The sequence below is a fragment of the Trachinotus anak genome, unplaced genomic scaffold (assembly GCF_046630095.1).
Source record: "Trachinotus anak isolate AG129_WGS33_773 ecotype Australia unplaced genomic scaffold, CSIRO_AGI_Tana_v1 ptg000001l, whole genome shotgun sequence".
Classification (NCBI taxonomy): Eukaryota; Metazoa; Chordata; class Actinopteri; order Carangiformes; family Carangidae; genus Trachinotus; species Trachinotus anak.
Window position 1 is genome coordinate 19,683,007 of NW_027273852.1, and position 26,877 is coordinate 19,709,883.

Genomic DNA, 26,877 nt, shown 5'->3' on the forward strand with positions numbered 1-26,877 from the left:
TACATGTTTATGAGTTAAAGAAGAATGTGTAGGAGCCATAATTTTTAGATGTAGAAATAGGTTGAGATTAAGATTGAATTTCATTATTTCATAGTTTGTATTTTTGGTCTATGTGATGTATTTCTAGAGTGCTAGAATTGGAGGGAGATTACTTCACTGACAGCTTCAGTTGGACATGAGAGCTGTGAACGGGAGCACATAGTTTTTCTATGGAGTGGTGGATGTAAATTGATTTTTTCTTTAGTAAACTTTTGTTTTTGAAAACGGATACATCTCGTCATTAATTCTTGTACAAAACCCTACCATTCATGCCTCTCATGTAGCTTTGACACCACGAAGGAAAGCCACAACAGTATGTTTGGTATATTTAATGTCACTGAGTAAATACATTAATTTGCTTAAGTTTGTTATTATTTCAGTATCCACCATAGAAAAAAAATGTCTCTCAGAAAAGAACTGTCATCTGTTGTTTTGGAGATTTGCATTACAAATGTTAGAAAGAAATTACGAAGAAAAAAAAAACTAAACAGTTTACTTAGTTTACTTTGAATTGTTGCATCATGTATTGATGTTACAGCTTGTTCTGTCTTGCAGCAACACCTCTGATCGCTGTGGTATCATGTGACACTAATGAAAGCAAGTGTGAAAACTTTCTTCACAAGAGACACAGAGACTAACAGTCATTAGCAGCAGCTAATGGGCTACACACTCAGAGTTGTGTAGAGCCCAGTAGGCACACATGTGTGTGTGTGTGTTTTTTTTAATGTTAAGACACTGCATGGAGTTAGTTTTTTCCCTAACATGTTTAATGATGTCATCATTGTGTGTGTGTGTGTGTGTGTGTGTGTGTGTGTGTGTGCATGTGTGTCTATGTGTGTGTGTGTGTGTGTGTTTTGTCTGAAGTTGTGTAATTGAAACAAACACTGCTGAATATGGACAAGAGTTCTGTATGTTTGATTTGACCCCAGTATTCACCTTGATATTGATTTATCTTATTGATATTGTCTTGATTAAGATTATATTTTTGATGTATTCTTGGTTGTATTTTCAACAGGTAATCTGCATGATGTTGCAGGTGCAGTGTTAAAATAGCAGTAATGAGGCTGTGGTAGTTCAGTACCTAATTGTAGAGTGGATAAATAAAGACGTTACACATACTACGCACATTTGCTTGCAGTGGCATTGATGACAAATGACATCACCACATTGTCAACATTTAGTTAAACTCTGTGTCTGACCTGAAAGCCAAAATATATGTTTAATCACAAGATAGTTTTATCACAGTTTAGGGACATAGATCTCATAATAAATGAGGAGATTGACTGGCTTTATTGTCCACCTCAGTGGAAATTTGTCCATGGCTTTTCCCAAAGAAAGTGCAATAAAAACACATACAATCCGCATATCAAAACAGACCGTTAAAAACAGTCAACATGTACAGACTACATAGTTAAGAAAACATACAATAGTGTAAATGATCAGATAGCAGCAGATTGGTGAATTGAATAAATACCAGACAGCAAATCTTATACAATAATAAGACCAGTAATAACTGTTCCTTGGTACAGTCATTTGGCGTTCAATGCCTGGATAGCATGGGGAATATACTTCCTTTATATGTTTCAGCTGGCCCTTGTGGCCCTGAATCAAAGGCCAGACAGAAGCGGTTCAAACTCTGTAGTGCGTAAGACATATCTTCAACAATTTGTTTAGCCTTCCTATGTACGGCACTGTCAAAGCTGTTTATGTGACTTGCAAACCACCTTCCCTGCAATGTTAACAATTTTAGACTATGTTTTTTTTCATCACACTCAAGTTGCTGAACCAAGTTGTTATGTTAAGTGATAAGATGCTTTTAACCAAGCTCCTCTTTGCCATTTCAAGTATGTGTTGTCTAACGCCAAAGCACCTCAGCTTCCCGATTAAAAACAATCACTGGATAGCCTACTTGAAAATACAAATTAATCAAAAAGAACTTAAAACATTCTACTTTTTCCATAGACTAGTTATTGAGTATGAAAGGGTGACTCTTACTGGTTCCTCATGGTTTTGTTTGAATTAGATGCTCTTTTGTTTTGGCCACATTCAATTCCAGTTTGCTTGCTTGACACCAGTTCTGCAGTACCAGTGACCTTTTTGAATTAATGTACAGCATTAACCTTCAGGAGAAGATCAACGGGAGCAATTTCATTAGCATGTTTAAACAACTTGACATTAAAACGGTCTCAAAGATACTGACAGTAGTCTCTGGTGCACACGTTCATGCACTTTGAATTGTGCTGCCTAGGTATTATCAATAAGGACAAAAGTCCTCTGCCAATGGTTTTGTGAGATTGTGTTCTATCATGATCTGCCCTTATGACTATACAGCCTTCAATTTCAATATTTTCAGAATTTGTCCTCATGGAGCCATGTCTCAGTAAAACAGATCAGGGTACTCCTTCGGAAATGTTTCCAGATCTAAGTTGCACTGTGATCTCCTCTAGTTTATTATTCATTGATGTAACATTTGACAGTGATAATGGGGAGCGGATGTCTACTCTCCCGTTTTTCTCAACCTGGAGGCACTTGACTGAGTGGAGGAACTTGCAGACGCTAACTGACTCCATTGTTCTTGATTATTGCAAAATTCTCACCTATGAATGCGATCAGGATGGATATGATCACCACTGCAACCGTGTTGTCCCTTGTCTACTACAAATAGCATGATCAAATAAATATCTTGTTTATGGCAATGGGGTTGATTTTCAATTTGTTTTATTGTCACTTAAGGATCTACAGCTACGTTGATAATAGATCATTTAGAAACATATTGTATCTCAATCTGTAAGATAAAGGTCTGCTTTGCTTAAATTACAGTAATGTGTTGCACCACAAACTGTCTTAGTTAGTCAGTCTGTCAGACTGTCATTAATTATAAGAGATACTATTTTCTCAATGAAAGGCAGTTCTTAAACAAATTGGTCACACCAACATCTGGATTATTTAGAAAAACACTGTCTCATTGGGTTTTTGAAATGTCACAAACAAAATAGTATTCAACCCTATTGTACTGAGCTGCTGAGCTGATGCTTTTTTGTAATTTGGATAAATTGCTCCTTTACGAAATCACTGCATTATGTGTTGATGTGCTGGGGTTGCATCAGAAAGGTTTTAAGGTCAAGAGCTCAGCTGAAAAAGTTTCTGTTTACTTTGTTAAATCATTTGTGTATTAGACAATAACAATATCATGTTTTGATGTGAAGACACTGCATTGTGTTGTTGTTTTTTTTCTCTACACCTTTGATTGCACTGTGTATCATCGGATCCTTATGCAACTAGGTGTGAAAACTTTCTTATCCACAGAGGTACACACCTATCAGTTGCAGCTAATGGGTTACACACTGAGAGTTGCTTGGTGTCCAGAGGCAAAGGTCTTGGTAACAGAATGTGCATGTGTATGTTTGTGCTATGGCAAAACTGAACACAGTTTAATTTTCTGATTTAATTAACACTCGAGGGGACCCAACAGTGCTGTATATTAATGTTTGGTATCATAAAATGAAGTCAAGCAACTTATGATGGAACTTTCTGTGAAGTTTGATCATACATAAACTTTGGAGACAATCCATGAAAAAGACAATCATTTATGGGCAGTATACAACAACACAGAAATGTATGAACAAGTAAATCCATTAGCAGATACAGTATAAACCTTCTCTGAACCATGGTCTAAAAGCCTTTTTGCCTTTTTGTTTCTTATTTGAAGTTGTTTACCTTGACTTTCAGAGCTCTGAATGTTGATATAGATTCATGTTGTACTAAAACCTACAGCGTTATCAGCTTAATTGATGCAACTCATCCAGTCAGTTAGCACACCTATTTATTTGTTGGTGTTTCCCTAGGACACATTCAGACCAGTTTTCTCTCCCCATTCATTTCTGTGGGGATTAAGGCAACACACATTCCCTTCTGGTCAGAAAGATACTTGCCTCTTTTTCTTTGCTCAGAGTTCAATCTGATTGAATTTAAGTTTATTTAAATATATATACGAAATCATAAATTACTAAATGCTTCACAAGGATGCAATAGCAAAACAAGCAACAAACACATGCACATAAAACAATAAAAAAAACACACAATTCAGAAATGTAGAAATGTGTGAAATGTTTAAAAGAGATTAAAGTCTAAGTTCATGGGGTTGTCGTGCCCGTACCCTTTGTATGCTGTCCTGTCTGTCCTGCTTTTGGCCACACCACATAAGACTGTAGCTTGAGACCTCTACCTGTTCCTGGTGGTTTTGTTTTGTTGTTTTGTAGATTGACAAAAGTTGTTCATTGATTCACTTTTAAAGTAGATTCAAGCCTCTTCAAGTCTACTGCTAGAATTCACATTTAACATGAAAGAGGATGGAGGAGTGGTGGATGCTAATCTTCATAAAGGTTAATGTTTTTAAAAATCAGATCAGAGAGAAGATATATGTGACTTTTCTAAGGCCCTGTTCAGACCTGGCATTAACACACATCCAATGTTCCCTCTAATTTTTCATGTGTCTGGGCATACACACTGAGGACCATTGTGAGCAACATCAGATGTGCACGCTGTGGCCACACACCAGTATCACACCTGATCAACACCTGGGATCATAGCAAGTTACATGGCTTATTAAAAGAATCAAATTACAGCAGCAATTTCCATTCGTTTACTTTTAATATAAGTGATTTGGCCCACTTAAAATGAAATGCACTGTTGTTAGCTAGCTAACACGCGGCGCGTATCGGAAGGGCACCTACGCAAGCAATGTCAATGCTATGATTGGCTGCGTAGCGTAAGTGAACCGTATCGTATCATTGGCTGGACATCTGTCACTCACTGTGTTACACTGCAAAATGTTACAGAAAAAATGTTATTTCTCTAATTAATTTACAGTTTATGTTGAATTTTATTTTATGCGCTGTATAGATTTTCTTGTGCACTGAGAATGTGTGAGCAGTGTGCGATTGCGCAAGCGTGCAGCTTAGAGGGAACATTGCACACATCTAACCCTAACCAGTATGGAAGTGGGCATGTTTTAATCCAAACTTGGAAGGGAAAAAAAATAAAAGTGCCAAGGACACATTTGTGTTCACACTCCTAAAAGAATGTAGCCATACACAGCTGCAGACCAGAATGTGTTCTGAGTGAACTGATCTCAAATGTGTCCTCAATATGTCTTCTTGGGTCCATTCTCACCTATACTGTTATCTTGTGAGTGGATCATCTGAGACACATGTTAATTCCAGGTCTGAACAGGGCCTGTGGCACATGTAAAGATACTGAACCAGCCTTCATCGTGTCACTTCCTTTAAACCTACAATAACTGATTTTCTGGCCTCTTGGGGGAAGTGGAAACATGCTCTTACAACATTGACATATCATCACCTTGTATGTTGTTATTGTGAACATTTACATCTCTGTCCAATGTAATGGCATATTCCCTCTCTCTTAGCTCTGTTTTTCCTCCAACCACTCCTAAGGGAAATATCTGGCTCTATGTTCACTAGTAGCTGTTAGATGTCTATTATGGTGTGGCAAAAGAATGCGGAAAAGAAGTAAGCTGTTATTTTGGATATCAATTCATATTCATGATTTGTGTGAGAACAATTGGCAAACTTCTCTGTGCACCCCTACACAGTACTTTGTATGTCACAATGTACATTGAATGAAACCATGACAAAACGCACCAAACCAGAAGGCTGTTTTTTTTTTTTTATGTCCCCAGGGTATAATGCACTTTGACCTCTACAAAACATATTACAATAATTATGTAATAATTCTATAACTGATCATAAAATAATTCACTGTGTCTTTTTAAAAATACATATTTTATGGATGTGTGATAAGCTTACCTTTTTTGAAATGTGTGGGATAAAATCAGAAGTATTTATATTTATTGTTGCAACCATTCGTAAATATGCAAAACTCACAAAATATTGAGAGCATGGAATATGAGCAAGGGTTTTAAAGTTAATCTTCACTAAAGTCTAAAGTGTATTATTATTATTATTATTATTGGAGGTTTAATAATAATAACAACAAGAATAACAACAACAATAATGATAATAATCTTGAAACATGAATCAGATCTTTTCTCTAAAATCTAATGTGCTATGTGACAGGTCATATGTCCTGCCCTGTGTTGGCTCAGGGAACGAGCCAAAGCCTATAACCTCCATTATCATCCTGCAAAACATGATTTTTTTTTTCTGAAACCAGTTCAAGAACAACAGAAAACAGTTCTTGAAAACACAGATTCATATAGATACTACCTTCTCACAACAGGTTAGCCTCATAGGAGTTAGTCTTCAGTATCTGTAATGTAACAATAATTCTAGTAGCTTTTTTAAACCAGGGGTAGAAAAAGGCATAGATGATGGGGTTTAGACAGGAATTAAAATACATCAGAAAAATCATGAAAGCCTCAGTTGAAGAACCAATCAAGATGTCATGGCCTGTAAGAGAGACACAGTAATATGGAGAATAACACATCAAAAACACAACTATAAGAATACCAAGTGTCTTTGCTGCTTTTATCTCAGATTTCTTAACTTTCCTAGTCTTCAAATGCTTGACAGAAACAGATGCAACGTGAGACTTCATGATACGAGCATGAGACACAGCCACCACAAATACTCTCATATACAGAGCTACGATGACAGTAATGGGAACAATGAAACCTACAACAAGATCAACAGCTCCTGTAATGTTGATCACACATTCCCCATTACAGTTTTTATACCTCCCTGGCTGCTTCAGGCTATCATATAAAAGGATAACACTATAGATGAAAGAACAAAGCCAACACAGGAGAACACATATTGTACCAATTTTTAGAGTAATTCTGGTGTGGTAATGCAAAGGGTCACAAATAGCTATGTAGCGGTCAACAGATATGAGCACCATGTTTCCTGCAGAGGCAGAGATTATGATGATAGGTAACATGTAATACAGTGCACACATTAGGTCACCCAGCATCCAGCAGGTCATTGTCATGAGTATTTCAACTGGTGTCACCAAGAGTCCTACAAGGAAATCTGAGACAGCCAGGGAGAGGAGGAGGAGGTTAGTGGGAGTGTGGAGCTGCCTGCAGTGAGAAAACATCATCATTCAAGTTGTGTGAAAAGCAGTGATGATTATAAACCACAACATAACATCATGACAACAGATTCAGTGAAAGAAATGTGCCTGAAATGGGAGATGGAGATGATGACCAGCAGGTTGAGAGTCACAGTGAGCACAGAGATGGAGGGCAGCAGAATGTAAATAAGCACAGAGTGAGGAGGCTCTGGCTTCCTGCAGGAGGAGTTAAGGAGTTGTGGAAAACAGAGCTCAGCTTCCTCCATAGCCTCTGTGCTTGGAAAGAGGAGAAGCTTCTGAGCTCTGTCAGCTTTCTGACCAAAGCCTTGTGATTTACCTCTATTTATGTTTCCCCTCTCACCACTTTCCCCAACTCTTTTTCTCTACCTATGACCTCTCTCTCCCTCTCTACTTTCAAGCCCTCCCTCTCTCGTGTAGCAGGGCAATTGTTGTTACACAATTTTAATGTCAAATACATTTATTAATGAAGCTCTTCCTTTAAATTTGTTGGTGGTTTTTATATGGCATATCTGGTAAGAATTTTATAAATAGCAACAGTGTTCTTGTAAGATTACAATACTGTACACCAGTCTTGTAATCTTACAAGAACACATTTCTGGAGGGGTTTTCCAGAATTTGTAATTAATTACAAGACTACTGCTTAAATCAATGACATAAATAATAGAAATGCTTGAATGTTGCTGTCCTACAATCTTGACAATTAAGGACCTTGAGATATCAGAGGTCAGTTTTATTAACACTGAAAACAGTAATTCACCAAAGTGTCCTGTGAGGCAGATGGTAAATTTGAACTATCAATAAAATTTATGTACATGGCTGACAACTGCTTCAAACTCTAACTACCAAATCTTCAGCACACACTACAGAGCCAGTTCCAGCTGTTTCCCACTGAACACTGTTTTGATGTTAAATTGGTAAATACTTTCACCTGTGGAGGTGATGCCCGTGCTGGAGTTGACCCATCACTTAATCACAGTTTAATATAAATTCTGTTCTTAAAAAATCTTACTACCATCACCTGTCAACAACAGCAGATTGAAGTCAAAAGCAAGAAACTAAACCTGTGGATACTGAAGACTCTCATCAAAGGAAGCCTGTCTTAGTTTAAAGTCCATTAACCATGTCCATGATCATGATTACAGACATCATGAAGGTGACTGATGATCATTAAATGTTGCTCTCCACAAATTCACACACAAGCAGCAGGATCTGTTCACAAAATAAACTACTACGTTGTGATATTTCCACCCAGACAGCATAATTTGATGTCTACACCACATCGATACATAGACTTATATACAACTTTTCTTCACGTGTTTGACTTCAGACAAACAGCAGGTATTCAGCATTTCCAAATGATAACATGAAAAGTTAGCATGAATGTCTTAAGCAGACTTGAGTTACATTTTATTAAGTTACATTAATGCTGCACAGTACACTAACACAGTCCACTTAAGCTGGGTTACATGTGTCAGAAACACAAAACAAACGTTATTTACTTAAACATGCTAATAACCAACAGCAAAACTGTCAGTGGAAAGAATTCCTCCTCAAAAAAAAAACAAAAAACATGAATTTAACATAACTGAGTCAAAATGAGGCGCATACAATTTGAGCTCTCTTCCGGTGACTCTCCAGTGACCCCTCAGCCTGCTTCGTCGGCTTGTTAATTCACCCAGACCAGGGATGTCAATCCAGCAGGCATGTCCCCAAAATTACCAATCTTTAAGGGCTAAGATCTAATTAATTAGAGAATTGTTTTCACATAAACCACCAGAACACTGATGAGGAGGAATAAAGTTTATTGACTTTTGAGTTGATGTTTTTTGAATGGGAGTCTGTTGGAGCCAGAGTTTTTTGGAGCCAGTGCCCCAGCAGTCCTCGTGGTATTGCACTTTAGTGCACTTCTGCATTGGCTTCACTTTTTAGACCCAGAGCTTACATCCATTTTTAAATACAGTCTGTGGTGGTGCCTTGACATCCACTCTACAGACTATGTTGGAATTCCTATCACAGAATGACCTCCTTGATCCAAATCAATCTGGCTTTAAGAGCAGTCACTCCACTGGTGTTTGTTCTCTGTTGTTTGTGACAGAAGCTAAGCTAAGTGCTGCAAGGGCTGCAGCTTAGTCCTCAGTTCTTATGTTGCTTGACCTATCAGCAGCCTTTGATACAGTGAACTAATGCATCCTCCTGTCCATGCTCTCTGTCGTGGACATCTCAGGCAAAGCACTATCTTGGTCTGAATCCTCTCTTCCTAGGTGCTCATTCAGTGTGTCATGGCAAGGACACATAACCTTAACCATCCCCACCCCACAGAAGTGCCCAAAGAATAGGTACTAGGACCCTTCCTCTTTGCAATATACACCACCTCGGATCCAATTATCCACTCACCTGGCCTCTCATATCACTGTTATGCAGACGACACCAAACTATATCTGTTGTTTCTGTCAAACGACCCCACAGTGTTTGCACAGATCTCTGCCTGTCTCCCACCTTGACTCCTGCAATACCCTTCTAGTTGGTCTCCTTTCATGCATAGCGAAATCCTTGCAGATAGTCCAGAGTGGGGCAGCTCTCTGGTCTTCTGTCAGCTTAAAAGCGCAAGTCACTCCACTAATTATTAACTTACTTTAGATACTAGTGGCCACCCAATTCAAATTGAAGTCACTAATGCTTGCCTTTACAGTAACTTCTAGGTCTGCACCCACCTATTTGAACTCAATCGTAGAAACTTATAGTATGCTCCTTCTTGGCCACCGCATTCCTTCAAGGAATATTGTCTGGCATTGCCATCCTGCACACAATACAATCACAGTCCAGACTATCACTTCATCAATTCATTCAGTGATTCATAAATAAATAATTAAACACATAAATAAATGCAAAATTTAAAAAAATGCTATTTCTGTATTTTTACATTTATCTTTTTATTAATTTCTGCATTTCTACCTTTATTTATTTCTGCATTTCTCAATTTATTTATTCAATTATTAATTTATATATTTATTAATTATTTCAATATTTCTACATTTATTTATTTTAGCATTTCTGCATTTTTACATTTATTTATGTATTTCAGTGTCAGTGTGTTAATTAGGTGACTAAACACTTCCATATACTCCTTCATAAATACCAGCACTATGCAAACAAATAATCCATATGAACTAAGAAAAGAATGTGACTGCTTGTGAAACAATTTATAAACGAGGACAGCAGAGTAGGGGCGAGCAGACAAACATCCATAAGAAAGCTCAGTCACATCTGTGTCAGCTGCGGTATGGACTGAATGTGCTGCTCTGCCTCTCACTCAGCACAGTAGACGCAGAGAGAGGTGCCTCTGGTGGGACTGTACCGTGATTCTGCTTTATGGGAAATAGTGAAGGTTTGTCACCAAAGTCACAAGATTTGTTGCTAAAGAGGTCAGAAAGGTCGCTAACTCTAGTGTCAAAGTCAATAAACTAACAACACTAGAAAGGCTAGGCTGCTATGTACCAGTTAAGGGCAGTGGGGTCAGATCCATCCAATCACAATCCAATCAAGCCACCTAATTAACATACAGACACTGAAATACATAAATAAATAAATGTGGAAATGTAGAAATGTTGAAATGCAGAAATATATAAATAAATAAATGTAGAAATACAGAAATAGCATTTTTCCATTACCAATCTTTTTTTTTTCCTTTTTTTTAGTATTTAATTATATATTTCTGAGGTTATTTATTTATTTATTTATTTATTTATTTATACTTACTTTGGTAGCTCATATCCACTGAGGTGGACAATAGAGTCAATCAGTCAATCAATAGTAGACTGTTGGAAAGGAAATATTAATTAAAAAGTTGTTTAAAAATATTCTCCCAAATCTTGTATTTCTTTTGTGACAAACCATAATAAAGTTTTACTTATTTCAACAGATTGTGTGCTTGCTTATGAGTGTTTTTAATTTTTTTATGATATGATCAGTTAATAAATGTTGTATGTTTTACAGAATTTAACTGGCCTGACCTGTTGGTAATTTGAATGCTCAATTCATCATTAATATGTTTAACCACACTTCCTCAACACAGTAAAAGCCTTATAACAGTGACTCTACAATCTCTCTTCACAATATGTTGGTCTCACAGGAGGAAGGCTTCAAAAATTTAAGTGTAACAATGATTTTTAACAGATTTTCTAAACCAGGGATAGAAAAGGGCATGGATGATTGGGTTTAAACAGGAGATTAAGTAGAACAGGAACATTATAAAGATAGCAGATGAAGTAAGGTGTCCTGGCCTGCAAATGCGACACAGAAATATGGTAAGGGACATATTAGAAACATAGTTAGTCCAGCACCAAAGGTCCTGGCAGCTTTCATCTCAGATGTCTTAGCAGTTAACAGTTAACTGGGTCTTTGTTTTCTAGGTTGCTGTGTGTTTCTTCTTCACAAGTGCATTCTTCCACTGAAAATCACTAATTGATTATACCCCTTTCTTTTGAAAATTTTAAATCATTGTATTTATTTTTGCTGCTCAGTAAAACAACCTGATCTTTAAGATCCTGGTTGACTTTGTGCTTGTGAACCACAGATGTACAGATGTTTTGATACCTGTGCATTAAAAAACAGAAAGCTCATGTACTCTTCCAGTACATTTCTGTTTTTGAACAATTATTCAGTATCATAATATAAAACACATACAGCATATCTTGGTGTTTCTGAGGCCACATGCTCCTCTTCTGGTAGAGGCAGTGTTACATTTACTGTAAAGACATGATAGTGTGATAATAATCTATCTATCTATCTATCTATCTATCTATCTATCTAATTACTTTGCGCCAAAACCAAATATGAGGTCTTTCAAATGGCTCATAAAATAACGTGTACAAACACATTTCTGTTAACTGTTTAATATCAGTCATTCTACAGTGTCACTTCACAGTATGTTGGTCTCACAGGAGCCAGGCTTCAGTATTTTGAGGGTAACAATGAGTTTAAAAGATTTTCTAAACCAGGGATAGAAAAAGGCATATATGATAAGGGTTTAAACAGGAGTTTTAATTGAACAGACATATTACAAAAACAGCAGATGAAGAATTACATATGTCGGCCTTGCCTGTAAGTATGAAACAGAAATATGGGCAGACACATAGTAGAAACACAGCTACTACAACACCAAGAGTCCTGGCTGCTTTCAACTCAGATTTCATAGCAGTTACTTTCACTAAACACTGGAGTGTGACAGCTGTAATATGAGAACGCATGGCACAAGCCTGAGGCTTGTTGCTGAATAAAGTTAAAAAACCATCACACACTCTCCAGCACAGGAATGGTACCCCCCTGGTTGTTTCAGGTTATCCCTCATCTGCACAATGAGATAAAAGAGAGAACAGATCCAACACACTAAAACATAGATTTGAACTCTTTGTGGAGTGACTTTGGTGGGGTAATGCAGAGGGTCACAAATAGCCATATAGCGGTCAATAGATATGAGCACCATGGTTCCTACTGAAGTATAGGTAATAAGATACTCTAAAATACCATACAGATGACACATGATGTCACCAAGGAACCAACAACCATTTACGAAGAGAGTTTGAAAGAACATGAGGAAGCCCACGAACAGATCTGTGAAAGCCAGAGAGAGGAGAAGGAGGTTGGTCGGGGTATGGAGCTACCTGGAGACACAATAAAGCAACATATTAGTGAAAGCAAGTATCAAATATCCTCACAGCAGAAAAGTAAAGACCTAAACAACAACAAATTCAAAAGCATTTTTAGAAAATGTGTCCCTTTCTCCTGCAACTATTTTTTTCTGTATGTCTACTCGTGATACAAATTGATGAAATATGTGGCTACTTGAAGTGGGAGATGGAGATGATGACCAGCAGCTTCAGAGTCACAGTGAGGACAGTGCAATGTGAATAAGCAACGTTTCAGAGTGAGGACGCTTTGGCTTCTTACAGGAGTTGTTGAGCTGTGGAAAGCAGATTTCAACTTCCTCCATCATCAGAGAGAGCGAGAGGAGGAGAGGAGAGCTGTTGAGCTCTGGCATTTTTCTGACCAAAGCTCTCTGTCATATAACTTACTGAGCTCTTTGTTGCCTCCTTTAACATTGGCTGTTACATAGAAGCAACTATCCTCCACCTTTGCTTTGAGCATCATCATTATTTCTCCTTCTGCTGATGTGTGATTGAGTTAAAGGCTGTCAGTGCCACTAGCATCTCAGACCAAAACAAATACTTGGTTGCCCACACCTCCGGCCTCCCTTCACATTCCGAGTCAGCAAGGTGTTACAAAGCTCAGTGAAAGTGGCCACAGCCATTAGCCCTGTCTAATATTGCCAGGATATGCTCCACAGCAATGCTACCAGTAAGTTAGCTAGCAATAGCAACATTTGCCCAACACATTCATAATATGGGTAACAGCAAGTTAGCTAAGGTTATACGAAATCTTGTAATCATAAATTCAGCATAAATACAATGCATCTGGAAAGTATTCACAGCGCTTCACTTTTTCCACATTTTTTTATGTTACAGCCTTATTCCAAAATTGATTAAATTCATTTTTTACTTCAAAATTCTACACACAATACCCCATAATGACAAAGTGGAAAAAGTTTGCTTTAAATTTTTGCAAATATATTAAAAATAAAAAACAAAAAAAATCACATGTACATAAGTATTCACAGCCTTTGCCATGACACTCAAAATTGAGCTCAGATGCATCCTGTTTCCACTGATCATCCTTCAGATGTTTCTACAACTTGATTGGAGTCCACCTGTGGTAAAGTCAGTTGATTGGACATGATTTGGAAAGGCACACACCTGTCTATATAAGGTCCCATAGTTGACAGTTTATGTCAGAGCACAAACCAAGCCATGAAGTCGAAGGAATTGTCTGTAGACCTCCGAGACAGGATTGTTTCGAGGCACAGATCTGGGGAAGGGTACAGAAAAATTTCTGCAGCATTGAAGGTCCCAGTGAGCACAGTGGCCTCCATCATCTGTAAATGGAAGAATTTTGGAACCACCAGGACTCTTCCCAGAGCTGGCCGCCCAGCCAATCTGAGCAATTGGGGCAGAAGGGCCTTAGTCAGGGAGGTGACCAAGAACCCGATAGTCACTCTGACAGTGCTCCAGCGTTGGTCTGTGGAAAGAGGAGAACCTTCCAGAAGGACAACCATTTCTGCAGCCCTCCACCAATCAGGCCTGTATGGTAGAGTGGCCAGATGGAAGCCACTCCTCAGTAAATGGCACATGACAGCCTGCCTGCCTGGAGTTCACCAAAAGGCACCTGAAGGACTCTCAGACCATGAGAACATAATTCTCTGGTCTGATAAAACAAAGATTGAACTCTTTGGCCTGAATGCCAAGCGTCATGTCTGGAGGAAACCAGGCACCGCTCATCACCTGGCCAATACCATCCCTATAGTGAAGCATGGTGGTGGCAGCATCGTGCTGTAGGGATGTTTTTCAGCAGCAGGAACTAGGAGACTAGTCAGGGTCGAGGGAACGATAAATGCAGCAATGTACAGAGACATCCTCGATGATAACCTGCTCCAGAGTGCTCTGAACCTCGGACTGGGGTGACGGTTCATCTTCCAACAGGTCAATGACCCTAAGCGCACAGCCAAGATAACAAAGGAGTGGCTTCAGGACAACTCTGTAAATGTCCTTGACAGGTTCAAGCCAGGTTCAAGCCAGAGCCCAGACTTGAACCTGATTGAACATCTCTGGAGAGATCTGAAAATGGCTGTGCACTGACGCTCCCCACCCAACCTGATGGAGCTTGAGAGGTTCTGCATAGAAGAATGGGAGAAACTGCCCAGAAACAGGTGTGCCAAGCTTGTAGCATCATACTCAAAAAGACTTGAGGCTGTAATTGCTGCCAAAGGTGCTTCAACAAAGTATTGAGCAAAGGCTGTGAATACTTATGTACATGTTATATTTTTATTTTTTATTTTTAATAAATTTGCAAAAGTTTCAAGCAAACTTTTTTCACTTTGTCATTATGTGATATTGTGTGTAGAATTTTGAGGTAAAAAATGAATTTAATCAATTTTGGAATAAGGCTGTAACATAACAAAATGTGGAAAAAGTGAAGGGCTGTCAATACTTTCCAGATGCACTGTACCTATAAGAACACAACAGAGAGTGTTTACTTCTTTAATTGCACATCATTGCTTCACAAAAAAAAAAAACTCAAAGCCTATATAGTATTTCATTTATGCTTTTTATTGATTTTACAACATCATAATCAAGATAGTTGAGGCATACAGCTGGTTGTGGTGTTGTTTAAGCCACAAACTTAGTTGCAGGTTTCAGCTTCAAACAGTTTGCACAATGTTAGTGAGACATTGCAATTTTGTCATAACCTGGTCAGAGGAATGTTTGCAAATAACAGAGAAGGTTTCCAACAATTACAAAAAAACAGGAACATGGTGGGACCATCACCATTTAATATGCATCTTTACAGAACCATACATAATCAACTTTGCATGTCTGTTTTTTCTATGATCTATACATCACTAAGCAAGGCCCACCTACACCTGCAGCTGAAAACATATTCCATGCATTGATCTTACAAGCTAACATGCTCACTTATTAAGCCTTGGTTGGTGCTTCCTCCCAGGCACTTGTGTCATTCAATGGTTTTGCCTGTGTAAGATGCTGCCAATCAGATCAGTACCTCTCCAACACTACAGAAATAATTTACACCTTGTGAGGGGACACAACCCCAGAAATCCCAAAACAAGACATAAACATATTTAAAGCTTGATACAGAGCAGTGTGGGTGTCTGATTACATTTATATGTGCTTAAATAGATTCACATAAAAGATAACTGATCACAGGACAAAGTCAAAACAGGAATCGGTTTGTGTGTTGAGCCTGTCAGTCGGTTCGAGTTTCCATGAAAACCTGAAAAGGTAATCAAGTGTAAGTTATGAATTTTTCAGATAAACTGAAAGTTGAAGTATTTCTTTATGGACCTTTTGAAACCATGTTTAAAAACCCATTGGATTATATGAAAAATTAAATGTCACAAAGCTGGAAACAGCTGCTCTTCTTAGCTGATGGAAAACTAATGTTTTGGAGATGTATAGTTTTCACAGGACAGCGACAACCTGGAATTTTGCATTGATGCTATTTATCAGCAGAAGTGTTGCACTTACTTAATAAGTCCAGGACAAATTGATGAAGGCAGGATTTTCATCCTCGTATTTTGAGCTGGCAGATCTGCGTCTTCTCTCAGCCTGGCTGCACCTCTGGGACCCAGTTAAAAGACAGAAAGGTTCAGTGTTAGGGTTCATGTCTGCACAGGGTTTTAAGGCCAAGCAGTGATACCAAAAAACCCACCATTTTCTATCAATAGAAAATACCTTTCATTTTTCTTTCCATCTACTTAAATTTGACGATTTACATGTTTATTTGTGCATTTATGTGAATATATTCAGGAACTGGTCATACCGGGGTGCAGGTAATACCCTGCCTGACACACAGCTCTACTCTGCAGTGCAAGTAAACATCACCAGTCTTGCCAGAGAACTGGAATGTGTTGAAAGAGAAGAAGTTAGATGTTCCCAGTCCATTGCCCTCCACCTTCACGGTCTGGTCAACAGGGTTAGGGCAGCTGATCAAAGAAAAGGGAAACAGACATGACAGGGACTGGCCAGCAGCAATGAAGTTTGCTCACCATTGGCATTCTGTGTGTCTCACCCGTTGATGATGAGGTTGTATCTCAGGCTTCCACTTGGCGACGGCTGATCGGTTGCCCAACAGGAGTCGGTCACCACTACAACCATCTTTTCATCCAGCCCATCGGTCCTCAGCTCCACCCAGATTTTCTCATCCAGTTGAATGTCACTGCTCGACTGGATAGCTTGCATGCGATCAGGGCTGGTGTAGGCTGCCATGCTGAGATTGTAACTCCATCCTCCCGAAGTAATCTGCCGGAACACAGAGCTGGAAAGCAAAGACATAATTCTGTTGTCCTTCTCTTGGTAAGAAAAAGGTGACATCTCCAGATCTACATCCTGTACACCCAACACCCACCTCTGTTTCACTTTGATAGCTAAGCTTTTGACATCCGGCTGACTGTAAAAACAGGAGAAGTCAATATGGACTGGGCCGTGGCGGTTGATCAGGCCAAACATGGAGCTGTTCTGTGTCATGATGGTGTTCCTGTAGATGATTTGGCTGTTGTTTGCCTACATGGATGTGTAGACACAGACACTTTTACTGCACATTCTGCTGCACCAACAGTTTATTAATTTTTAGAGTCTACTAATTAAATACAGAGGTTTCCAGTTACTCTACTTTATATATATTATTTTTCTAAAAGAAGGACCCACCATGACCACTGTACCACAAGTGTTGCTACTGTCGAAGCTGAACGTCACCATGTGGGTCAGGTTGTCCATTTCAGCTGTGCACGTCTGGTTATTGAGGTGCAGGACAGAGTAGTCGATGCCTTTTTCCTCCAAGAGACATTTAGCCAGAGTTACTGACGCAGATGTCTGCCCGCAGACTGTTGGCTCACCTGAACACCCATTACAAAGCATTCAGTTCATGCACCTTCTGTCCAAACAACTTCCAACAGCAATGGACAAGGACACTCATCTATGTTTGTAAAATTTAAAAAAAATAAAAGCTAGGTGTTATACCATCAAAGCTTAAAAAAAGCTATTTTCTATTGAGTATAATGCAAGCGCCCAAGCAACTAGATTTGTGATAAAAGGAAAGTATTGGTCCAGTATCATCTATTCTGATCCTCGTGAGGTTCGTAGATGTTTCAGTTATTCCATGAATGTGAAAACATTTCCCCTGTGAAATCCTTCCTGACAATTGTGACTCACCAAATGCTCCTGTCGATTTGTACCTGGAGGCAAAAATGGCCCGACAGAGGCAGCGAGTCTCCCCACTATTGCTTTTCTCACCACAGAACTCATGAGCACTGCAGAACCTGTCCTGACAGAAGCCCTGAGGGAAAGCAGCTGCAAACACACAGAAACAGAAATATGAAAAAAAAATTGTAAGGAATAATTAACACTTTGAAAAGCATGTAGCAGCTGGCATATTTGATTCTGATTTGAGTGTTACATTAACAAATAAGGCCTGTAATTGATTTAGTTAGGGTGGTGTTTCAGTTCTAGTACTGAACTTCTCAGGTGCATTGTGAGAACAAGTTTGTACAACTGGCCATACAGCAGCTAGTCTTTGACCTCCATCCCTCCACCGTGACGTTGCTGTGGTGACGACAGGCTCTGGCGTAGGCCTCCAGAAACTGGCATTTGAGACCATCCACTGCAGGGTATTTGCACAATGTTTGTGTGCAAGCAGTTATGAAGGGCTGTGGGTCAATGTGCATACTGCAAGCAGTGAATGGAGCCTGCTTCAAGAGATTACACCTGTTCCAGCGACGCAGAGAGGGAAACACAAGGTGGTGAAGCATGTCATAGAGGTTGCTTATAAATCAAAGGGAAGCTTAATCTGTGATTGTCTGCATTTACCATTCAGTTGTTGTGTTGCAGTCAATTGTACTGTCAGCAGTGTCATCATACTGTATCTCACAACTGTGGAGCAACAAACAACATGAGAAAAAAGACTGGGCAACAGCTTTGTTCTGATGGACAGTAGCAGTCCATGGGACATTGTGTGTGAGCTCTTACCCGCTGGCACTGTGTTCAGAGACCTTCTCTTCACTTAAAGTCCTGCTGGAATCAACACATAAACCATGCACCTGTGCTCCACTTGACCCTGATCAGTTTCGGGAGAAAAATTCTGACAGATCAATAAACTACTTTATTTTAATAAACTGAATGAATATCTTTAATTCTGACCTTGTTATTACATGGTATTGGCTCAAAAAATAATTTTGTGGTATTGCTCATCCCCAACATTTGAGTTATTTTGACTCATGAGACTTGTTCACTTTGTGGGCATGTAGAGACTGTGGATGACTGATATCTAGCTGCCTCCCCATTAGCTCTGTTGCACCTGTTAGGGCTGGACGAATTTGACACCACACATAATTCCAACCATGGCTCAGTGCACCTGCAACCTGAGCAGAAATCTAATCAGCTAGAATAAGTGAAAACACATGTGTGGGTGTGAAGGAACTCTGATGTCTTCCCTGTCTCATCTGCAAGGAGAAACCTCCTTTTGTCAAGGAGGTGTTCCAGCTATAATTACTTCACTGAACATGTCAATCAGTATCTTCGTATGAGGGTTAACATGGGAATATGATATGAACCACAGTCTCTGTGGTTGCCTTTAGTTTTAAGGGTTTAAGATGTGCACACCTGCCATGTGGATCAGTGCAATGGAGCCATCAAAGAGGACAGAAACTGTGTAGTTGGAGCCTGATATCTTTGCGGTCACTCCTGTCTGGTCCTTTGAGAGTTCCACACCGTGGACCACCTGAGCCGTGGCGTTGAGCATCACCACTGTGTCATTCAGCTTCATCGCAGCAGAGGAGCAAAGCAAAACACATACACAAACACCACAAAGTCACAAAGACACTAACACACACAGGGGATGTTTTTGCCGAGTGACTTCATTCAACATGATTATGGTTGTTTATAGTCATGTTGCATTATCTGGTGTGATCTCACGGATACAACAGGAGGACTGAACATGTCATCAAATGTAGACCTGTCATGGTGTCAGTGGATGCAGATACCACACATGCATAGTACTAAGACGTTACCACACTTGGATATTCATATAGTAGAGTGCTGTGGTCTGCAATCTAGTGGTTGAATGGAAGAAATACGCTGCTTTGCTGTTGTAAATGGAGTTACATGGTAGCGTTGGAGTTTCACAACACATACATGATGTGATAAGGTGTGGGACACAAACTGGCTGCTGGAAATGTTTTTAGACACATGTATATGCATTTACAATGGTGTGTAACAATGTTGTCTCCTGTCACAGCATGGCCTCAGTTTGACTATTTTACCTCTGCTTTAAGTGTTTTCAGAAATTTAAATAAATTGGTATGGTCTTCCACTGACTTGATTCCTTAACCATAATCTCAGAGGCAAAAAAGATTCAGAGGTTCAGCGGTTTGTGGACAACTTGGCTGCAGACTGACAATTTAAGACTGTCAGAGACTGGAGCCCTGTCTGTGGTTTAAGCAGCAAATTTTGGACAAGGTTAGGGAAAGATGATGGTTTAGGTTAAACCTAAATAAACATTTTGTGTCTCAAGTCACTGTGAAGTTTTTCTATTAAACCAGACCAGGGTCTTTTCCAAATTGTAACCAACAGCTGTGAGAGTCTGAACATAACCATAAAAAAAGTTTAATAATGCTGTTGTCACTGCAAGTGATACTATATTGCAAGGTTGGATGTTTCGGCAGAAAGTAGGTTGTCTCTTAATATTTTACTGATACATTCAGTATTAGTGTATTTATTATTACTTGCTTAAACATGTAAATTAACAGCATTTCCTCATTATGTTAATAGAAAATGTAATCCTGTCACAGTTATGTTTCATACAAAACATATTTGTATGAATTTGTAATTTTTAGGACCCATGGTTGAATGAGTGCATTTTCTTTTTTGACTTAATGCCTGATGGTTTGACACACCACATGGTTTGTTAGTTGCTTGCTGAAGCATGCACAGAAAGCTTTAGACACCGCAGACACATAGTGTTTTTGATTTATACCCGCTTGGAGTACACCTTCATGTGCAGTAGATTGTCTTCTATGTAATCCACGTATGCGCAAAACAAATCAAATTAAAATGGCAACATCCATGCAAGAATTACAACTTATTTGGTTGTCTTTAAAGATGAATTGTAGAGGTGAGGGCAGTGGTGGGCCTCCTCATACAGCCTCTCTTTAAAGCGTCCATGCCTCGTGTACACGCTCAGTTGAATTTACATCACGCAGACCCTCGTGGACTCATGGAAAGTATAATGCTGATTTTACACAGAAGGTTTCGTTGACAACAGTTTGGAAAAGGGCAGGCTCTTTCAAAAAGTACTTAACAGGTGATTGGATGAACCATCTGTCTATGATATGATGTTGCAGGAGAGCGCGAAAAGGAAACTTGACACAAATACAAACCACAGTAGACAGACACCATGGTGTGCGTAAACGATTCTTGCTGTCTTTATGAAAAGAATTTGCACATAAGAGGCTTCAGTCTTACAAATACCAAAATAGCCACTTCTCAGTAGCTGCCAGCAGCACCTCCCTCGTAGGATGCTGATCGGTCTGAACCACTCTGGTTCAGCCACAAGCGAATAGCTTGTGTAGACTGACAAGATGGATTCATGCTTGGAAGATATCAAGCTGCCTCAGCAGGTTAGCCTGATTATCAATTGGACATGTTGTAACAATGAGAAAAAAGTATGCTGCTTGGGGTTAACTGAACCTGATCAATGAACAGTACTTGACACACTAACAAACACATTATTAGAGCGACTGTGACGGTCAGTAACTTACCTGAACTCTGCCACCTTGTTCCAGAGTGATTCGAACACCTGGCCTGTCCAGCTGCAGAATCACACGGTCCAAAAAACTAACATCTTTACGGCGTCTTTCCTGGAAAACTGCCGACACCTTGAAACCTGGGATTGATGAGGGCCTCATCAGAGAGTATCCACAACGGTCTGGGACAGACTGGATTCTGCCAACAAAGTTGATGACTGTGGAGCCAGTCACTGTGCATATGGTGTTCAAGACACAACTGATGGAGGTGGTGAGGGACAGATACAAACAGAAAATAACACCATCAATGCTGATAAAGGCTGAAACACTAGAAGCACTCAAGACAAAACACAGAGTTCTAAGGGCAAAATTTTTATTTTGTCAATATTGTGAGACATACATCTTTTGTATCACCTCTTCAGATATTTACCTGCCGTTGCCTTGGCAACGCTCCATGGGATTACAGTCACTGACGGCACTAGCCATACCACTCACATTGCAGGTTACAGTAGAGCAGGTGTTTGGGTCTCTTACTGTTGTATTTGTCTTATAAACAACACCTATGAGTTAGGAAGAGTGCATGTAGGTAGTTATGTAGGTAAACTATAAACCAATGAAACAACAGAATTTTAGAATATTACAAACTTCTAATGGAGGCCTAAAATTGCATTTTAGGAACCACTGGATTTGCTAACCTGAGAGTCTGCATCCACTCACATCTGTGATGACGCCTTTACTCGTTTCAGCTGTCTGGAATTTCTGTTTAGAAACTGTGAGACCATTGACTTGTGCATCTGCCTCCTAGAAAGTGCCCACAAACAAACTGTAGTAATTGTCTATATACTGATATACTGGTACCAGTGTAAACCAAATTATTTTTGAGATGTTTAGACAACAATGCATGCTGCTGGCCCCCACCCTCCACGTCCTCCTGAACCACTTCATTTGTTAAATATTTATATTTTCCAATGATTTATGACCACGGACATATGTACAATAAATTCCTTTCCATCTGTTATATTTGAAGTGTCAGTATCCATAAGAAGATGTATTTGTTGTTTTAAGAACCAAAAACCATCTCAGTGTAGTTTTACACCTCCTCTCTCAGGCTTCTCTCTGGAGCTCTAGTAACAACAGATCGGTGAGCCAATCAGAGGGCATGACTGCGAGCAGTGACATCACAAAGTTACAGAAGTCCTGACGGCTGGTTTTAAGGCTCAGTTTCTGAATACAGGCTGTGAGCATTTCTCTGTGGACTGAGGCTTTGATACTTTCACAGTATTAATATAGAACCTAGACCTGCTTTATAATCAAAAATATCTCACTTCATACAATATGGGACCTTTAAATCAAAAGTCAGATAACAAAATAACTTAATTTTGTAATTTTCACTCCATATTGTTTAGAATATTATAATTATGTGTTCTTACCACATCAACATGTGTGTATCCAGAATAAGTCTTGATTGCCAGAATTGCTTGTGTCCCAAAGTTGCCAAGTTCAACTTGTTCAATCTGACAACAGGATATGAACAGGAAACAGAACACAATAAAATATTCCTTTTTACCACGTTTTATTACATTAAAAAACAACTGACACTAACACAGATCAAAACAAGACATAGGAATGAAGCTGAAAATACATACTTCAGATTGTTGACTGTCTTTTAATGGGATAATGTTGACACATTTCCCAGCATTCTGGAGGTTTGGCAGAAGTTTATGCACCCCGGATCCAGTTGGTATTTCCTTTGTTAGTATTGCCAGGTCACCTCTGTCGGCTGTTCCTCCAGACATCACAATACAGTCATTTTTGATTCCAGGTTTGTACAGGCCTTTGAAGCAAACTGCAAATCTGCTTTCATTGAAGGCCACCTGCTCAAAAGGAGATACAACCAATAAATAACAGCACCAAGAATATTTTCAACTTGATTTGTTCATTTATTTATTTAATTAATTGAAAACTGAGGTGAAATTATTATTATTTTCATTTAATGGCACTCAACACACAATTTTTCCTTTGGGTCTATAGTCTTATGTCACAGCATGTCACATTGTTTTCCCCTGCTCTGGCTTGACACCTCCCCCTGCATGTGCAAATAACCCACACAGACAAAGAGACACATCATTGTCACATTTTGTGCCTCATGACTCAATGGTGAGGTGTAAACAGCATTGTGTTCTGTTTCATGTCAGCTTCCAAATACCAAATCTTCTATTTATGCATCTGAAAACACCAAGAGTTTGTGGCATGCAACAGCACTGCATATATCCAAAGAGCCGCCTTCACACTGCATACATGCAGACAAAGTGTTCCTTGGACAGGCTGATTAAATGCACTGAGAATATTGTCCAAGTAGCTGGTGTGAAGCTAGCTTGAGGACAAATCACGATGTTTTGTGCAATGCCCCATCGTGCATCACACATTAGTTAGACATCAACTGGCATTTATTTTCTAACTCATGATAAATAGTTAGTGTAAAGTGCACATTCATATTCTAATATCACTTAGTTCTTCTCATTCTGGCCCTGATGTTCCATTGGCCTGTAGAGATAATCTGTAATAACAATACTGACAGTGGGTGGAGACTTTCAATTACTCACATATACTTTGTCATATTTCTGTCCATAATAGGTGATGGGACATGAGCTGATGTTCATCTCACCAGAGCTGGTAAAAGTCTGGCTCGTTGCAGCAGTACCTGAGGATATGGAGACACGTGCTTTATGAACAACATGTGTTCTTATACCAATAAACCCAGAGTAAAGTGGAAGACCTGGATCTCAGGAGTCCAGAGGGATGAGGCCTGACATGTCAGTAGTTGGTCCATCTGAATTGGTTGTTGTTAGTGAGACTGTTGTTGACTGAGGTTAAGAGAACAGTTCAGCAGTTTGGGAAATATACTCATTCGCTTTCTTGCCAAGATGAAAGTGTTGATACTACTCATGTCTGCACAGTGAATGTATAGCTACAGCCAGCAGCTGGTTAGCTTATCTTAGCACAAAAACTGGTAACAAAGGGAAGCAGCTAGCCCAGCTCTGTCCAAAGGTAACATAATCTTGCACTTCTTGTTATGCCCTGTTTGTTTCATACAATGGGACCGGGGGGAATACCATTAGTAAGCCTGGATCTAGGATAGTGTGAACCTGGATATGGTTGCCCTAGGTATGCAGTTTGATTGAAGTCAGTGTAACTGTGTTGTTGTGAAGCCTTCTCACCTGCCAGTATGCTGAGCACAGCCAGGTACAGTAAGAAGCAGTACATGCTGCTGGACCACTGACAGCGACCTGAAACACATTTGCACCCTTTCCTATCACAACACAAAGCCTGGGAATACTGTACACTGAGTGGTCTAATTGTCATCATGCAGAATATGTAATGGCAGTATTTAAATTTTGATGTTTTTATTTTCATTTCTTCCACCTCCTCCTCCAAACAATAGATAAAAGCATTTTACCTGACAGTTTTGTCACAAATTTATTGTGACTAAATTAATCCAGTCATATTTCAACCTAACAGACACAAAATATTTTATTCTAGACTAAAGTGTTGAACTAAAGACAGACCATGAGATTACAAATCCAAAATAAAAGCAGCTCAAATAGGCTCTACAGCTGTCTACACTTCACACTGTCAACACTTTATTTAATAGTAAAAACAAAACATAACAGTGCGTAAATTTTTTTTTTTTTTTACTATTATTTTCAAACATTACAAACAATATCCAGTTCTGCAAGTAAAATTCTGGCCCCCACTGCAGCAAAAAAAAATCCCAGTATGTTTATTTTCTTACCTGAGTACCTTATTCTTTATATATGTATATATATATATATATATGTGTATATATATATATATGTGTGTGTGTGTGTGTGTGTGTGTGTGTGTGTGTGTATGTATGTGTCTATATATGTAGATATATATATATATATATATATATATATATATATATATATATACACACACACAATAAATTTTCTTTTTTAAGACTTAGAAATGTTTTTTTTCCTTGTCAGTATTTTATTCTTAAAGCTTTTGGGAAGTTTTCTTACCCTGTGGTGGAGGTGCAGGGAGGTCGAGCAGCTTTGTGTTTCAGGAGAGGTTTGACTGGATGCTTCAGCTGTTTGACTGATGTGTCTGCCTTGTCTATCTCTGTGTGGAAGACAGAGCACACGGCTACCTCTCTGTCTATTTATCTGTGTACTCTCCAGCAGAGTGAAGAAATTCTCACACTTTCTTGTGACACTTTTTATGTCTTCCCAAAGTGGCTTCTGTCACGGAACATTCCAGTTTGTGAATACACTATAATTACCTGAGAGTCACTAATACAGACTACAATACAAACCTGATAATGTCAAGTGTCAAACTTAACAATGCCTCAAATCCGTCACGTATGATGCAGATAATGCTTACTAATAATATCCAGCGTAAGGAGCCTTAGAGAGCCAGCACAGATAAGACAGTACTGAAATGACCTTCATGTCAGTACTGAAGGTCACCTCAGTGCTATGAGAAAAAAATCTGTGTAATGTATTAATTAGTAATTGTTAGTTGTGGTTGGGGTTTAAATAAATCATCATTTCTTTGGTCCAGACTATAGAGTCTGTGTTATATCTATTTTTGAAATACATACTGTATTGCTTGTGTGTGATCAACAGCTGGTCGGATATGTGATGTGTTTAACAGTAAAACATCCTAATGCTCAAATTTTCAGCACAAATTAAAAGAGATGTGGTCTGGAATGTAAAAGGGCAGGAAAGAGAGTCACTGGTGAGTTTTACCTCCAGGGAAAAACTGACAGATGTGAAGCCCAGGTGTCCAACAAGTCACAAACTGATCTGCTTTACAGAGTTACATCACATCTTGCACAAGCATCCTTGCAAGGTAAAAGCCTGCACACACACACACACGCACAAACACAGACAAACACACATAAACTTCAATATGCAAAACAGCAATAGGACTAAGATTTTTCCACACCCCAGATTTGGCTTGGGTTTGTGAGCCTGTAACCTTCTTCTCTGAAGCCAGCCTGCCACCTGTCTGCTAGATCATGATCCTGACCCTGAAGACCCTGAGCAGTCTCCTTTCCCAGCCTTTGCTGGGAGATATGCATGGGTCTCAGAGATGTTCATCCCTCAAGCTAACAACAAGCAGCACAACAACAAAAACAAAAACAATAACAACAAGAAGCCAGTATCTCTTATGGCCACCAGTCAGCTCCAGAATATACTTTGTATGATAGTATCCAGAAATCATTTGTGTTGTGTAGACAGCAGTAGCATAATATTAACATATTCTAGAATCTTACACCAGAGTCACAATAAAAAGAATGA

The 26,877-nt window shown here is 39.1% G+C and overlaps 2 protein-coding genes across 4 annotated transcripts; both read right to left on the reverse strand.

Annotated features, from left to right (window-relative positions):
- Positions 1-1,193: 1,193 nt before the first annotated feature.
- On the reverse strand, positions 1,194-9,445 carry LOC139624120 (trace amine-associated receptor 4-like). The gene is made up of 2 exons (XM_071482939.1): positions 7,204-9,445; positions 1,194-7,102 (listed from the first exon to the last, which is right to left on the reverse strand). Exons 1-2 carry the CDS (start codon positions 7,359-7,361, stop codon positions 6,292-6,294), a joined length of 969 nt encoding a protein of 322 aa, XP_071339040.1. The 5' UTR covers positions 7,362-9,445; the 3' UTR covers positions 1,194-6,291.
- Positions 9,446-15,321: 5,876 nt separating this feature from the next.
- On the reverse strand, positions 15,322-26,764 carry LOC139623980 (alpha-tectorin-like). Of its 3 annotated transcripts, XM_071482706.1 has the most exons (21): positions 26,555-26,764; positions 26,323-26,433; positions 25,594-25,693; positions 24,763-24,831; positions 24,148-24,245; positions 23,191-23,418; positions 22,975-23,058; positions 22,240-22,345; positions 21,975-22,104; positions 21,560-21,803; positions 19,404-19,560; positions 18,771-18,858; positions 18,612-18,674; positions 18,307-18,509; positions 17,958-18,095; positions 17,454-17,641; positions 17,155-17,309; positions 16,819-17,064; positions 16,570-16,732; positions 16,275-16,367; positions 15,322-16,020 (listed from the first exon to the last, which is right to left on the reverse strand). In XM_071482706.1, exons 4-20 carry the CDS (start codon positions 24,806-24,808, stop codon positions 16,275-16,277), a joined length of 2,430 nt encoding a protein of 809 aa, XP_071338807.1. In that variant the 5' UTR covers positions 24,809-24,831; positions 25,594-25,693; positions 26,323-26,433; positions 26,555-26,764; the 3' UTR covers positions 15,322-16,020. The 3 variants fall into 3 exon arrangements, with proteins under 3 accessions (XP_071338807.1, XP_071338800.1, XP_071338816.1); XM_071482699.1 differs by having other exon boundaries at positions 26,323-26,764; XM_071482715.1 differs by having other exon boundaries at positions 24,148-24,408; positions 26,323-26,764.
- Positions 26,765-26,877: the final 113 nt, after the last annotated feature.

Coding starts and splice junctions, on each gene's coding strand:
- LOC139624120 (XM_071482939.1), bottom strand. CDS start 7,361: ATGGAGGAAGCTGAGCTCTGTTTTCCACAACTCCTTAACTCCTCCTGC. Junction 7,103..7,203: donor ATCTCCATCTCCCATTTCAG/GCACATTTCTTT, acceptor TTCTCACTGCAG/GCAGCTCCACACTCCCACTA.
- LOC139623980 (XM_071482706.1), bottom strand. CDS start 24,808: ATGTACTGCTTCTTACTGTACCTGGCTGTGCTCAGCATACTGGCAG. Junction 18,859..19,403: donor TGCACTGATCCACATGGCAG/GTGTGCACATCT, acceptor GAAACTGATCAG/GGTCAAGTGGAGCACAGGTG. Junction 18,510..18,611: donor TGCAACACAACAACTGAATG/GTAAATGCAGAC, acceptor TCGCTGGAACAG/GTGTAATCTCTTGAAGCAGG.